Source organism: Talpa occidentalis, unplaced genomic scaffold (assembly GCF_014898055.3).
Source record: "Talpa occidentalis isolate TD23 unplaced genomic scaffold, MPIMG_talOcc4v2.1, whole genome shotgun sequence".
Taxonomy (NCBI): Eukaryota; Metazoa; Chordata; class Mammalia; order Eulipotyphla; family Talpidae; genus Talpa; species Talpa occidentalis.
The window spans coordinates 54,070,943-54,088,179 of NW_026555331.1; the positions used below are offsets into that span (position 1 = coordinate 54,070,943).

The following is a 17,237-nucleotide window of genomic DNA, read 5'->3' on the forward strand; positions in this document are numbered from 1 at the left end:
ATCAGAATCCAAATTTACATTTTTATCTCGAAGATTTGAATCCAAAATTCCTTGCAAATTGAGATAATCATTTCATTTAAATAAATAATCTGTGTGAGCTCAATGCTTAGTATATAGTAGGTGCTCAAAGTTTGCTGAAAAGAAGGTGAAGGTACCATCACCACATCTGGCACATTTGCAACATTAATGATTAGCAGCAGGGAGATAAGATTCCCTAAAAAGCACCTAGACTTAATTATTCTAATTTAAAAAAAAAAGATCAACAGTGTGAAGTGAAAATGCCATAACTTAAGTCTTCTGAGTGCTGAATGAATGCAGTTACAACTTCAGTCAACCTGCCATCATTGATCAATAACTGTATAAGTCTATGCATGAAATCTATGTCATTTATCATACTGATAGTATTCTACAACCATAGATACTTATAACCAAGACATATGGCTTCAGGGAAAAAGAATTTTTTTTAAATGTGTGTATATTTCTAGAACTCTGTGTTTAATATGTTAAATTTATTTAGCGTTTTCAAATTATTGCATTATTTATTCTGTTTCAAATATATCATGATAAAGTATTTGAAAATTGTTCAAATTATTTAGAGTAGTATAACAAGTATCACTGAATAAAAGCATTGTTTTATATGTGAAACACTCTTTAAAATAAAATTTCATTACTTTCCTTTGAGGAAAAAATGGTTTTCCAAAGGGTATTTCTATTTTAAAAAATTACTGTGAAGGTATTTCTAATGAAACAAAAATATACATTTGTTTCCTTGAAAGATACTAAAGTATGTCTTACATATATACATTGATAAGATTTTCATGAAAATAATGGGCCTACAAAATACTGACATTTCTGCAAACTTTCCTGTCATTTATGGAAGACATAGAAAATTAATTTACCATCTGCCCCTTTAAATTTTACTCACTATCTGAAATATCCTTGAAGTAACAGGGAGACATCTTGGGATAAGGACTGAAACACGTACTTTGGATACATTTTATAGACAAAAGATGTGATCAAAGCAATTATAATCAGAGAATAAAGCAGACAGACTTGAAATTTTTATCACAGTTGCACACAGAATAAAGCTTGATTAAATAATCAGAAAGTAAAGTGCTGCATATACAAAGCACAAAATACAGTCTAATAAATGCTTCACATGATTACTTGATTTCAACCTAGTTCTTACATGCAACTTCAAAAAAGGTCTAATATAAATAAAAGTATGCGTTAAATGGTTTCTTTAAGAAAACTATTCAAAACTACTTAAATCACTTAATCACTACACATTTTTACAATGCCAGAGAAGAGGAAAAAGAAAAATTATTAATTTTTAAAATTACCCAGCAATTCCATTGCATCATCTTCATTATCAATATCTTCTTCTGTTACAGATGGGGTAGGGCTGTGGAGGGACTCAAAAGAATCTTGAGATAGCATTGCTGCCAGAAGTTTCTTATGTTGCTGTTGCTGTTGCTTTAATCCTTTACTCTTGGGCTCCACCTTTAAGCTGAAGAAACATTTAAATGTTAATTTTCAATAATGATGACACCAGCAATTAGCCACTGTAATTTAAAAAAAATCTACAAATACATTTTCATTCAATTATTTTGCTATGCAAATTTATGGGCACAGTAAAATTTTTCCCAGGGATAAGGGAAATAGAAGCTGACTTCCTTTTTAAACATCCTTTGGTATCTCACTAACAATTTTCCTGGTGAGTTTGAGGGAGAAATATGGCAAACACTAATTCCTGCTCCATTTAAAGGAGGTGGTGGCCATCATCTCCTGCCAATTACTGTCAAGAATCAAAAAGTCCAGGGGCCTCCACTGGTGGCGCAGCATATGAGCGCTGGGCTGTAAAGCTGCCTGCAGCCTCTGCAGCACCGGTTTGATCCCCGGCAGCCAGGCAAGGGTCTCACATGGCGTGCAGACCTCTCCTGCTGCCTGCTGCTCAGCAGTGTATTTCGTCAGTCTGTCTGTTCTGTTCCCCGCTCTGGCTCTGGTGAATTCTCTCACCCTCACGCGCTTCTGACTGTACCTAGTGCTTATATAAATAAATAAATAAATCTTTAAAAAAAAAAAAAAAAAAAAAAAGAACCAGAAAGTCCAAATTATTATACGAAATTCCCTGATCTACGAAACAGAAGTTTGTTAAGTAAAACACATGTAATGGGAAACTATTTTAACGTACTACAACAAGATGCTTTAACAAAAACTTTAATTTCTGTAATTACAAAAAAATTTCTTACTAATCCTATTAATGAGGCCTAGGTGTGGAGATAGGATGGAATAGAAAGAAGGAAGATGGAACCAGGAATGACAAACATATCTCTGATGCCTCCAACCTAAAAGAATCTAGAATGTTGGGAAACATTTCTTCATGATAAAGCAAGGCTCCTTTGGTAATTGCTGAAACTTTCATGGTCTTTTCTCCCAACTTCCAAAGACAGTGTGTCACTGGATAACTTAGGAAGGTGGCAACCAAAATTAGCTTCAAAAACTTGTTTCAAAGTTCTTCTCTTTTCTATAATCCAATTTCTTTCCATAGTTTTTCCCAGAGGAAGAAGATGACAAGTATCAACTCATGAAAGAAAAAGACATGATATAGAGAAAGTCTCGCCCAGGTAGGAAGAGGAAATACTATAACCCTTCTAAAGACTCTCAGAAAGCCCAGAAAGAGCAAATAGCCAAGACAAGGTCATATACACTTCTCTCACTATCACTAGTCCAAAATGCAGGAGGCATGGTTGAAAAAAACAGACTTTAGTGCACAGATCAGAAAATTTCAAACTGTCTTAATGGAGGTACCAAGTTCAACATTGTCTAAGAGAAGACTGAAAATGGCAAAATGACACTGAATGCCACCAGTGGGCAAAGATCAATCAACTCCAACTCACTGATTCACCTTAAAGTTAGGGTGGCTATAAAAGAAAAGATCAAAGAACGAGGAGTAAATAAAAAGTTGTTTCTTAAAATAACACTAGTTAATAAGTGCAGAAGGAATAATAATCAGAAAATCAATATTTTGCACACACCAATGCAGTAATTCTAAGGTGAGGACCACCGGAGCAGGTTAATACCCTTTGTTAAAGACAGAAGAAATACCATCAAAAATCCCAAGGGGCCTCCCTGGTGGCACAGGCAGTTGAGCACCGCACTGTGAAGTTGTCCAGTCTCTGCAGCTTGGGTTCTATCCCGGCTGGTGGGCAAGAATCTCATATGGCGAAGTAGACCTCTCCTGTCTAGCCCGCTGCTCCCCTCAGCAGTGTATTTCATCAGTATGCCTGTTCTGTTCCCCGCTCTGTCTCTCCCGCGCATCTGGCCTATACCCAGGTTCTTGTATAAAAATAAATAAACCTTTAAAAAAAAATCAAGGTCTTTTCCAAAAGAATACTTATTTTTAATTAATTTTTTTTTGCTTTGAAATAATTATAGATTTGCATGGAGTTATAAGAAATGATTAGAGAGACCCTGTGAACAAAATCCCAGTATGTTATTTGGTGACTATCAACAAGTATTTTTTTAATATTTAAATGAAGAGGCAAAATAACCAGAGTAGTGAAGAAGAATTATTGAAGGAGAAGAATAAAATCAGAGTAACTGCCAGTGTAATTCCAAATAATTAAAGATCATTTTTACACCTTAATAGTAAAGATAAAACGTAAGAGTTTTACATGTAACCTGATATAAGTTTATTTAGTGTCAGTTTCTTGCCATGGCATCTGACTTCTGACTCATTTTTTTGGTGCACCTTTAAGCTGATAAATAATATAAGAATTTAAAAGTCTTCACTGACCAACTTAATTCATTGAGAAGTAAAGAAATAGATCAAAAACAATTTTTCATTTGGATTTAACTGATAGACCTACTATGCTAAGTAAAAGAGGGGGCAGATGATTTATTAATTAGAAAGGGAAAACAATTTATCATGGAAAAATATGAAATTAATTTCTACTTTATTTTACTGAAATAAAACTATTTTTAAAATAATGACATTCATATGTAACTTTAACTTCATTAGTTTTTTATTATGAGAAAACACATATATATATAGTTTTGAATATGAAATGAATAAATTCCATTTACAAGAGGTAAATTACTTAATCTTCTTTTTCTTTTATTTCTTTTTCTGTAATTCAATTTGTAAGAGCACCTACTACAAATGGTGATTTGACGATAATATATGATTAATATAGGCAGAATAGTACCAGGCACATAGCTGTAATATATAATTTGTTCAATAAATCAAATAATTAAAGTTCCTTCATAAGTTTACATTTTATGTTGTAACAATATATTATATATTTATTTTTAACAAACTATATGTTAAGTTTTTATATTAAAAAACAGTCACAGTTCTAAGGCAATTTTCTCCTGTAGGAATAAAAATTCTCAAAATATTACAGTTTTACGTAGATGTTTTATATAGATTCTGACAGAGGTCTTGCCTACTGACTATATGGCTTAATAAGGAGAGAATGGCAAGAAATTAATTATTTGATATAATATATTCTACCTTGAAAATACTGCTTTATATGAATAAACATAAGTCAAATGTAAATTATTATTATTCCTCCAAAACATGATTATTTTTAAATGGTTAATGTATGATCAAAAAAGCCTATTTTAAAAAAGCACATATACCAAATGTAAATTTAGGATACTACTCCATATCTATAAATGTTATTCTACAGTTGCGGAGGTGCTGAATATATTCAGTTGTATGAATCATAAATTGTGCAATGTCCTCAAAAGGGTCTGTGGTTTTATCTTATTATTAAATACATTAGTGTTTCTATAGCATTATGTATGAGCATTCCCACTAAGAGGGATAAATGAACTACAGTGCTCAGATCACATTTTGCTATCAAAAGAATTATGAAAACATCTTAAGTCTTCAAAGCACTTTGAATTTCATAATTAAAGGATTATGAATAAAATGCCTAAATTGATAACTGAGATTCTGGTTCTCAAATGTTACTATTAGGCCAACTAAGATGAGGGCTGAGACTTGCTGTTGGAACTTTGGAAGATGGAATTAATTTGGATTATCAGGTTGTTGAAAAGCATTTAGCTTTTATTTATATTTTCTATTATGGCATATTTATCAACTAATAAAGTAATAATAATCTAATAATATCAAATAATCTAATATAAGGCAAGTCACCATATCATAATATTTACTGATAATATTTTTGTTTAAACAAGTTGCTTGGGAACTCCCTGGTAGAGCAGGGGTTAAAGTCTCCGTGCTATGAAGCTATCACCAGCCACTGCGGCCTCAGTTCAATCCCTGGCCAGGGAGCTAACCCACATGGCGAGCCAGACCTCTCCCGTCTCATCCACTGCTCCCTCAGCATTGTATTTCAGTAGATCCACCTGTTTTGATCCCCATTCTGCATCTGGTGAATCCTCTCATCCCCCACATCTCTGGCCTACATCCAGTTCTTGTATGCATAAATAAATAAAAATAAATTTTTACATAAGTTACTTTAGCTTAGAGTAGTCTTATAAGGTTTTCAAGACTTGATGAGCCTACTCAGAAATTCACACTATAATTCAGCAAGTAATTTTAGAAAATCCATTACCCAGCTATTGCATGTCCAATTAAGATAACTTAAAATGGAATCATACAATTTTTTGTTTTGTTTTGTTTTTAAAAGATTTATTTATTTATTTATGCATACAGGAGCTGGGGTACAGGCCAGAGATGCAGGGGGTGAGAGGATTCACCAGAGACAGAGTGGGGAACAGAACAGGCAGACTGACTGAAATACACTGCTGAGGGGAGGAACAGGCTAGTCAGGAGAGGTCTGCTGGGTAGCTCCCTGGCTGGCCGGGGATCGAATTTGTGCTGCAGAAGCTGTGGATTGCTTCATAGTGCGGTGCTTAACCCCATGTATCACTAAGGAGGCCCAGAATTATACAGTTGTATGAAGCTCAATTTTTGTTTACATTTATATCATAAATATGTGATTATTTTTAATAATCCTAAATGTATTAATACAATGAATATAAATTGTTTTCCCATAAAATGACTAGAGGAGTCATGTCAATCGATGTCAATTGGTAGGATCTAACAATTGCAGAAAGCCTATAATCATCCCCAGATACATTCACTTCTCTGAATCCCTTTTCCTTAATACTTTAATTTCTTCCTCAGGCTCTCTTAATCTAGAACATATTTGATAATGTAAGAAAGATGTGGCAGATGAATGCAGAAAAATGTCCATGTGAACATATACACACTATTTTGCACGTATTTCAAGAGATTCATAGATCTCTTGAGTTCATTTGGGGACCAAGTAGGAGTCATAAACTCCATGTTAGTAGCTCTCATTCTATTTTACTACTTTCTCTATTTTGCCCTCTTACTTTCCTTTGTTTTAGCCAGCACTTAATCCTTCAGGTGACAGTTATGTGTGCTAAAGTGTTGTATTTCTAGGATGTAAGGGAAAAAAGTCCTAGTAAGGTACACCATTAAAAGGGAAAAAAAAAAAAGTTCCAGAAAAAAAAATATGGGGATAAATTTCTACCCCTAAGACTCAAAAGTTTCCTGATAAAGCCATCCAACCTGGGTCTTTGTTAGGAGATTCTTTATTTCTGATTCAATCTCCTAATAATTGGTCTGTTCAGTTTCCCTGTTTCTTCAAGATTCAGTCCTCTTGGGTTGTATGTTTCTAGGAATTTATCCATTTCTTCTAAGTTGTTCAACTTGTTGGCATATACTTCCTCTTAGTAGATTATGCCTTATTTTATTTTCTCTAACGGTGCAAGTTCAAACTATCATAATATGCATTATTTCGAATGAAAGGAAAGTTGGCTATGTACTAAAAATGCAGGATTGCAATAGCCATTCAAATAAGGCTTGAGCAACAATGGAAAAAAAATCAAGATAGGAAAATGGCCAAAAGTCAAGATAGTCTACAATAATCCTTCTTATAAATAAACTTTATTTAGAAGGTATCTACTAACAATGTCTCCTTCATTCACAAAACAGATATCTATTGATAATGACAAGACATTAGCCCAAGTGGGGAGAAAAAATGGAAGAAGTGATGCTTGACAATTAAGTCTTCACTTTCAGGAGTCTAGATTATTATTTAATCTGTTAATAGTTATGATACAAGTTCATTACTATTTTGGGGTAAAAGCTATTACTATAGTTACAGATGCCATAGATTCATTAAAAATTCCTCTCATTCTGCTCTTATTCATCAAAGTCAAATCTAATGCTGTGTGAGTTAGCAAAAAAATTCAAAAATCTTGTTTTTTTATTAGACGATGGGAGAGATATAGTTTATAACTCATAGGTTATTGCTATTCATTAATTTTAGTTCAGTTACACACTTATTTTTCCTGCTTTAATGGGACAGCTGGGCAGGATTATACCACTTTATTCACTTCACAGGTAATGCCTCAAACCATAGTGGAGAGAACAATAAAACTGAAAACAACTTTTCTAAACAAATATTTGAAAAAGATCTTCAGGATTGAAATTTCTGGGTAAGGAATTTGATTGACTGTAAGAAAATTCCCTTTATTAGAGATTCAAGAAGAGATAAGAGGTCACCAAAACTAGGAAGAAAATAGACACACTAACATTGCAATAAATACCTCTGATTATTATTATAACTAAATGGAAGTAAAATGAAACTTGATATTTCTCTATTTTACATTTAAGATCTAAAAGTCCACCAATGCATAAAGAAAAAGGCCTACTGGACTTCATAAGTCTGGAATTAAAATTAAAATTACCCTCATTGACAGGTGAAATTGATCTGGCATTTCACAAAAGAAGTTAAGTGGATTCTTAAAAATGGTTTTCTTCTCTTTATATAGGACACTTCAACTATTTCAATAATTTAGAAGTTATTTCTCATGGAAATGGAATCAATTTTCTATATGCCTGAAGCACACTAATGAGTATTCTGAATTTCCTCCAACCAGCCAAGTGATAAGTCAAAGGAAAAAACCTCTGAAAGCTATTACATCTTAAAAAATAAAATTTTCTCCTTGAGAAAAAATAGTTATTGGTTGCTGCTAAATTTAACATAGTACATTGAAATTACTATAGTTATCTATACACAGGATAACTTCTGTATTGGTCAGCTAGTGACAGTCACAGATTTTTAGCTCCTATCACATTTCAATTGAAATTATTTAATTTTTTTTCAATCTTGTGTAAGTCACGCTTCCCATAATGCATTTCACCCCAACTTCTATGTAGAGGTTTTCATTTTTTTTTGAGTTTTACTCATTGTAGTATCACAAAAAATTGTTATTCTGAATATACATTTTTTCTAATAAATATTATTTGAAAATTCAGAATTATTCCACATCTACCAGCATATGGAAACGTAAAGAAATTGCCACCATTTTATGCTTTTATATCTGAGTAAAATGAAATATGGACTGCAAATCACAAACCATAACAGTTTCAAAGGCTAAACAAAGAAAACGTGAATAATGATACTCAATCTTAAATACCAACTCTAAATGTGTTTTTAAACCAAGGTTACTCTATTCCACATCAATTCCACCTTGTATAGTCTATTATACATTAAATAACTTTTGTCTCCCTGTTGAATAACTATCTATCTCTGGTACATCAAAAGTTTGCCTTCTGGGGCCTTCCCTTTGGCGCAGCGGTTGAGCGCCTTGTTGCGAAGCTGCCCACAGCCTCAGCGGCGCCGGTTCCATCCCCGGCTGCTCCCCCGCCACCAGAGGAGGGTCCCACATGGCATGCAGACCTCTCCTGCCGCCCGCTGCTCCCCTCAGCAGTGTACCTTGCTCCTTCTGCCTGTTCTGCTCCCCGCTCTGGCTCTGGTGAATTCTCTCACCCTCCCACGCTTCTGACTATACCCAGTGCTTGTATAAATAAATAAATTAAAAAAAAAAAAAAGTTTGCCTTCTGCAATTCCTAACAGTTAATACCCCTGCCCAGTATTACAGTAGCTTTCAAATGATAGTTTATGACCTTCTAATTATTTCTCTATGTAATTTTCAGTAGCAGAGATAATAAGCTTCTTATACATAAGGAAAAAAATCAAAGTTAAAATTAAAAAAAAAAAACAAATGTAATACACTCTAACATTAAATGAGAAAATAATTTTAATCCTATGTGGTGTCCAACATAGTTTTCTTTGTCAGTTATTTCAGAAAAATCATGACTAAAACAAAGGGTCATATAAAGTCAAATTTAAAAATTAACCCTTGATTGAAGACAGCAGAATAGGGGCAACTAGAGGAGGAGAGGAAGGAAAAATGGGGAGAGAATGGAGGGAGCACAAGGGTCTATGGTGGTGGACTATGGGTTCCTTGGCAGTGGGCATACCATGGCAACATTACCTGAAGGGGGGAAACCTATACTTCTATAATAGAAACAATAATATAAACCAATATTAACTCAGTAATATATAAATGTAAAAGAAAATTCTATGTGGAAAGACACAGCCTATGAAAACTAACAATCTTCTCTCACAAAGAGAAGTGCTATGAATTAAAAAAAAAATGGCTTCTCTCAAAGTTTTGTGAGCATTACAATGATACAGAATAATGATCTTCTAATTAAAAAAAAATGATGTACTTGAGTTTATTTTCCCTTTCCCTTTTAATGATTAACAATGTTCAGAAAATTAGACTACATTTCATCTTACCTTCCTGCAGGGCTAGTGCCACTATCTTCACTTTCCCATTGCTCATTTTTACTTCTTGGAATTGGGGGCTGTAGCATTTCAGCAGCTAGTGGATCAGCATCATTCTCTTCTCGACCAATCCACTCTCCAATCACTCGGGGTCTCAGAAGAGAAGAATTAAATGCCATTGTTTCCTGAAGAGAAAAAAGGGTGCTGCTCACATTACTTACTAATAAACAGGATGGAAGGGAGATAATCTTTTCTACAAATTCATCTTCATCCTCAAATCAAAAATATCCACTTCTTTCTGACTTAACATTTTAATGCATTCCATCTCTATTAGATGACTTGTCCTGTATGATATGTGCTGATTTCTGAAGGTCACTAAGGATCCAGGGGTGAATTTTTTAATCTAGATTTGGAAGGCTTCATATGTATTATCAGGAAGGAGGATTAGGAAGGATATTTGTGACAGAGAAAGAGTGTGTCTTTAGACCCACATTCTTAAAAAGCTTGGTGTCACTAAATTTTCAGGGATGGAATCAGGGAACAATACAAAAGGAGAAATGGGTGGAGTGTTCATTGCCTCCAACTGTGAAGCATTTTGGATTTTTAATTATCCAGCAGCTATTGAAAGCACACAGGATAAACTAATTCAAAATATGTTAAAGTGATCTCTTCATAATGTGGATATGAAGCAGTGCTTAGTGCTGTAAATATTTTAATAATTTAAAATGATATGAGAAGTTTGGAATATGTATACTTATAAGGATATTTTGGTTAGTAGAAAAAAGAGAGGTTAAAGCAGTATCTATTGCATGACCTAATTATTGTTAAAAAATTGATATTAGTGTATCTCCATCATTCATTCACTAATCATTTATTTATTATTCGTTGTACTTATTAGGACCACTTATGCAGCAGATACTATTTGATTTGTTGAGGAAAACTTGATAAGACCAAATTGAATGTCTTATCTGAATGGAGGGGCTACAGATAATTTTAAATTTTTCTACTTTTGGCATTTCCATGTCTTTTTAATATTCTATGATAAACGTGTACTCACCTTAGAATAAGAAAAATGTATTTTAAAATACATTGATCTGAGAAACATATGCTTTGCTAAAATTATGTCTAGTTATAATATTTAGTATTATAAGACTCTTAAGCCAATTGCTAAAAATTCAGAGCTGGTCTTCTGAGTCTACAATTCCCAAATATGTTAAACAAATAAAATACAATGTAAATATAGTATTATAATATATACAGTATTATAATAATAATTAATATGACAATACAATATCAAAAGCAACACATGAAATATAATTAAGACATATTTGAATAACATTTATCCAAATTATAACAAGCAACAGAAAGTAGTTGGATATAATAATACTGATTCCCCAACCTACATGGAAATGCAGCATACAGATTTTTAGCAATAGTGTTTGCATAATTTAGCAACTAATCTGAATTCCTCCTGTATTTATTTTCCCAGAGTCAGGAAATGAAAGCATTATAATGGCTTTCAGCTGTGAAATCATGCAGTCAAATTAATGTTTTCAAATTACTGGAAAGAACATTCATCTGCCACAATCTAATATAATTTGAAGTACAAGAATTAAAATTAACAGCAATACTGTTAAATTTTAGACCTATATTTGCTTTAAAACAGATTAAGGTTAAGACATATTTTAGAATTAAAAAAATCTATAAACATATTTACAGCTTCAAACTAAGTTCTGGCTTTCGTGACTGAAATGTTATTCTCTAAATTTCATTTTTTCCAATGGTAAAACAGTAATGATGGGAATCACAAAGCCTATTGTATCAAGTGAATTAGTAGATAATGTTGCTAAGCCATAGAATTCTATAAATATGCTAGGTACAATTATTAAGGATGTGTACTTTATTCAAACTATTTCAATATGTGTGATATAGTTGGAGAACAATGGTAAACAAAACTGTAGAATTGAGTAAGTTGGATAACAATAGATGCTTGGTTATCCATATGAGCAGAATAAGAGGACAGAGATTTGATACTGCAGAAGTTTATTCTATAAAGTTTATTTTATTCAACTAACCAAAATGCTGGATAATTAATTCAATATTATTCATCTCATTTATATAATGAGGAATAACTGGGCTCAGAGATTTGTCTTGCTATAGGCTCTACGGATAAGGATGGTGACAGAAGAAATTGACGACTGAAACTACAGAAGTAAGTGGGGTTTAGGTTCTATAATGTAAAAAGTGAAATAAGGATTTACATTCCAGTATGATCAAAAAGTTCAGAACTACAGAGAATCAAAAATAACTTTTTGGTTGCTTACTGGGAAATTAAATAAAATGACAGATGCCACTGTTGTTGGAAAGTAGAGCACAAAGGGAAGAATAAATGGCTTGATATACAGCATGTTTAACTCCAGCTGGCAGCAGAAATTTAGTGAGAAAGAACTGACAAGCAGAGCAATACAAAAAGCTATGAACAGGGTGACAGGAGTTAGAAAGCGAATATTTTGCAGGTGAGAAAAACAGGACTCCACTAGTTTTATTTTCAGAATACACAAAGCCCTCTTTTTATATCTGCCACTTGTTAAAAATGCTCTAATTCTAAACATTCTTAAATATAGTCTATTTATAGTAACATATTAAAATAGCATATTTTCTTTGAGTTTACTACCTATATTTTATTAAGCTAAGTAAATATCCTTTTATAATTTTTAAGAATTTCAGTGAAAAGTTCTTAACACTAGTTCTTTAGTTCTTAACTCTATTACACATAACCAATACCATGATATTGCAAAAGAAATTAAAAATCAAATTGAATTCAAATTTTTGAAAATATTTTAAGTGCATGGACAACAAATAATTTAAACTTTCAGTACTAAACAATGTAAATCCTTATTTTTTATAAATCTTTAAATACATATTCCTTTGACCACCCAATGTAAGAAGTTCCTACATGTTTATGTTTAGGTTCTTAATTTAATAAGAAAAGCATTTAATTTAATTTAATTTAATAAGAAAAGCATTTCCAGTAAAAAATTCACCCAAATGTAACAGATTTCCTCACTATATCTTATCAGCAAGAAGCTCACTTATCAGAGAAGTGGTTACCTTTAAGCCAGACCTACTCTTTCCAAGTAGCCTACTCCCAGGTGCTAACCCACAATGAAATCAACTGCTCTGATACCAGTTACTAACACACTTGATTAAACAATGTATTATCTGAATGTTTTCTCATGTTAATAAAATGCTTATGGAAGATGGGATCATATGTTAAATTCCTTGTTCCCTTCAAGACATCAAGCACAGTTTTGATTTTATAAAATAAGCACAAAAATATGTACTGAGCAAATTAAAAAATAATTCAAAGAATGAAAAACGAAGTATATATGATAAATTATGAAGTATCTTTATGTCTAGCCAAAAATCATGTAAATGATTACTGGATAACACTGATTAATTATATTTTTTGTAGGTTGGTTATTCATATTTATTTCTCCAGTGTCATATTTACAATTGAATGTAAATTGAAAGCCTGTTTGCACACCAGAACCAGATCTTTTGGGTGATACAGTCTAAGTCAGACCCCCAGTTGGCACACAAGAGAAGCTTCCACTCTTTGGCCCAGACTATAGAATTTTGCCAGCCTGGAGTCCAACAATACTTTCTTCAGTATCCTTAGGTGTCAGATGCTCATTCCAGTTGTCATTTATTTGACCCATTGGTGCATTTACATACAAATATTCTACCTCAATAAGAGTGAATAGTTTGCCAGAAGTAGTCTTCCAAACTTTTTACCAAGTTTTTTCTAAAAGGCTCCAGTATGTTGTCAGAGTTTTGAGGCATGCAAGGAATAGTAATGCTGCCCTGAATGTGATACTTTCCAACTGGCTTTCAATTATACAAAGTATAAAATTTGCCACTCCTCATAGTCTTATTGGAGGCCCTTGCAAAACTTCTTTTTCTGCAATCTTGTTCATAGCAGAGATTGGCAACCGCCCATTCTGTTTTGGGGCTAAATGCAGAACTGGAAGCATCGCTACTGCTACATGTCCATCTGGACAGTGTTTTACAATTGCTTCTATCCTCTTATAGTTTTCTGGTGTGAAATCAAATGGAGTATCTGGGTTATTCTCAGGAATATCTCTGTGCACAAATAAGGTTCCTCCAGCTCCATTTTGCACAGTTATCTGATACAGCTTCTACATTGGCCAATGAGGAAAGCTGCCCAGGCCCAAAGTGCCATGGAGTAGCGCACAGCAGGCTAACCTGTTCTGATTAATGCATTTTTTAGTGATATCAGAAGAAAGTATTTAAGTGATACTCAATTTGGGATAATGGAATATTTCTTATAAACTCAATCTTTTGAGTAAATTTTTTTAATCCTGCATGTTCACAAAAGGTAAATTTTTAAATACAATATCTGATTTAACACACAACCACTTTACATTCCTACTAAAAAGAATTGTCCCTTGGAATAATGGCAGATTCCAGATATGGTACAGGCAATATGCAAAATAAGCCTAAAATATCTTGCCATTCCATAAAGTAAGAACTCTATGAAAGACCATTAGGATTCTATCGAAAGAACTCAGGAGTCAACTTAAATAATCTCTCAATGGAAAATGTTGAGAAATTTGAACATGAATAAGAATAACTGCAATACTGTGAGTTATATTTAACATTTAAAGAATCTGTATGTTTATTCAAAGCATTAATAATCTTTAGGGCATGTTATGGTACCAAAGTTATTATTTTTGAAAATTATTAAAAGTAAAAAGAATCAATCATTTAATCTGCCTTCTCTATAAATATCTGATAACAGAATGTCTTATTTCAGAGTATTTCAGCAAATAAATGAACATGGAATTATAAAATTAGAAAAAACACTACCTAGTAGTGAAAGGTTTAAAGCTTTTCCTCCAAGATCAGAAATATGACTAGAGTGTGTCCTCTCTCATTAGTCCTATTTAACAAAGAGCTGAAAGTCCTACCCAGAGAAATTAAGCAAAGGAAAAGAAATGAAAGCTCCAAATTAGAAAGAAAAAAGTATAGTTGTCTCTGTTTGCCAATTAGTTTTAAAAGACCCCTCATTTGGTGCTTATGCAGTGTTTCTTGAAGATTATATTTAAGAATGATTATATTCATGCATTTTTGGTAAAAATAACACAAAAGTGACATATTCCTTTTGTGTTAAATGGCACATAATATTCTTTTATCCCATCAGTAGTGTTGCTAACCTTGATCACTTGGGTTAAGGTGGTGTCTTTCAGGATTTTCCATAGTATAGTTTCTACTTTTCTGTTGTTTATTAATAAATATCCTCTGGGGAATAATTTTGAGACTATGGAGCTATCTCATAATTCTCAAAATTTCACCTACTACCTTTATTTTTTCTCAACAGTTTTATTTTTTATTAAATTTTGTGTGTATATGTGTGTGTGTGTGTGTGTGTGTGTGTGTGTAGAAGAACCCAAATGTAGGACAGGGGTAAGGGGGCATGAGAAGATTCACCAGAGAGAGAGTGGGGGGCAGAACAGATAGATTTACTAAAATACACTGCTAAGGGGAGCAGCAGACCAGATAGGAGAGATCTGTGGCACCATATGTGGGTTATGCTCCCTTGCCAGGGATCAAACTCAGGCCATAATGGTGATAGCTCTGAGACTTAACCCCTAGGTCACCAGGGCGGCCCTACTTACTACCCTTAATATCAAATGTTAAACTTTGCCTGCATCAATTACTGTGATGATTGCCAATCTGTGATTTTCTAATTATACAATTCCTTTTAAATTTATTTGTTGATACTCTACTGTAAAAAAAGTGTCTCCTTCACCTCCATATAGGTATGCACATGTATAAATATCAGCATATACTTATAATTATTTCATTAAGTGTATAGTAATATCGTTATTATTATTTTATGCTTGAATTTTCTCAGATTTGACCAATAGGAATTCTTACAAGCAGGTTCCTATGTTCTTTTACCATGTTCCATCACATTTGAATACATCTTTCCTTTCCAGTATTAGAAAATATTTCAAACTTAACTTGTCAGCTTCAGTCCAACAATCAACCAAAGAATCCTGATTCATTTTAATAGCTATTAGTAATTAGAAAACAATATTTGAGCTCTACTTGTGTTCACTGCCAGCATGTAGAATTTTTTATTTTTTCAAATAAAAATATCATGAGTTTTTTTTAAAGATTTATTTTATTTATACAACAACTGGGGTATAGACAAGAGGTGCAGGAGAGTGAGAGAATTCATCAGAGACAGAGAGGAGAGCAAAACAAGCAGATGGGCCAAAAACACTGCTAAGGGGAGCAGCAGGCGAGACAGGAGAGGTCTGCTGCGCCATGTGGGTATCTCCCTAGCAGACTGGGAATCCAACCCACGCTGCAGAGCTGCAGATAGCTTCACAGCGCTGTGCTCAACCCGCTGCACCACCGGGAAGGCCAAAAATATCATGAGTTTTTAATGATAGTTCCAATTCAAAAATAAGATCTTTACTTAAATGCATTGATCTTATAATGTATTTCATTTTCCCTAAGCAAAACAAAAAAATCTGGTTAGTAAGAATGCCAAGATAATTACTTCTTTGCTATACCACAAAAATCATACACAAGTCTCATTACAATATCAACACTATAATTAATCATTACACAATAAATAATACCAGTTTCAGATGTACTGTTATTCTTTCTGATTTTTTCTGTCCTTAGGGTACATTCCACAAGATAACAATCAAGTCACTGTCTTTACAATGCCTTTGATTAATTCATTACAGTATGTTTATGCCATCAACCTGAAATATAATTGTGCTCACTTGTTTCATTTTGCTTCTGATTATTAGAATTATTATTTTAAGATTTAACTTTGTTTTAAAATTATATTAAATATTTAAATGGTTCTAAAATCAAATATTTGAATTTCTAAAGAAATCAAGCTTCTATCCCTCTCCTCTGCTCTCTTTACCTTTCCTTACTCCTACTCGACTAGATCTTCCTTTCTCCCACAGGTAACATTTTAAAAAGAGAGAGAGAGAGTGTGTGTGTGAGTGTGTGTGTGTGTGTGTGCGTTTTACAGTATGACAGGTTCTGCTATTGTTTGTTTGGCTTTAATATAAGCAAATAAGCACTGCTGTTTTCATTACAGTTATTTAGATAAATGATAACACTCTATAAGCTCATTCCTTCTTCATGCCTTTTACATTTAACAATACATCCTGGGAATCACTCTATAGTATCTATATAGATCATTTTTTTCATTTTTATAACTATGCAGTTCTCCACTGTGTGGATTAAGTATAATTTATCCAGTATTCGTCTTTTAATCAGTATTTACTTGTTTCTACTATTTTGGTATCAAAATAACAAGATAATATATAGTCACATATAGAGGTCTTTTCATATTTTTGCCAGTGTTTCCTTGATACAGACTGGGGTCATTTGATAAAATATTTTAGATATAATTTTCAATACAATTTTTTAGATACTGAAAATTTTCCTTTATCTTCACAGTGTTTGTAACATTTTGTATTTCTACCAGCAATGTGTGAAAATTTGTGCCTGTTTTACTCACCA

At 32.9% G+C, this 17,237-nt stretch overlaps 1 protein-coding gene, 1 long non-coding RNA gene and 1 pseudogene across 2 annotated transcripts in view; 1 reads left to right on the top strand and 2 right to left on the bottom strand.

The window, feature by feature from the left end:
* Positions 1-11,855, top strand: part of LOC129145298 (uncharacterized) — a 116,317-nt gene extending 104,462 nt beyond the window's left edge. Inside the window, exon 5 of the long non-coding RNA XR_008550640.1 lies at positions 11,811-11,855. This is a non-coding gene — a long non-coding RNA (uncharacterized LOC129145298). The remainder of the gene's footprint in view (positions 1-11,810) is intronic.
* The window catches only part of CUNH8orf34 (chromosome unknown C8orf34 homolog), a 334,852-nt gene that overhangs the window by 208,906 nt on the left and 108,709 nt on the right, over positions 1-17,237 (bottom strand). Inside the window, 2 exon segments of the mRNA XM_037505640.1 lie at positions 1,344-1,510; positions 9,663-9,835. Of these exon segments, the coding sequence (XP_037361537.1) occupies positions 1,344-1,510; positions 9,663-9,835 (340 nt within the window).
* Positions 13,226-15,641, bottom strand: LOC119256757 (NADH dehydrogenase [ubiquinone] flavoprotein 2, mitochondrial-like; annotated as a pseudogene).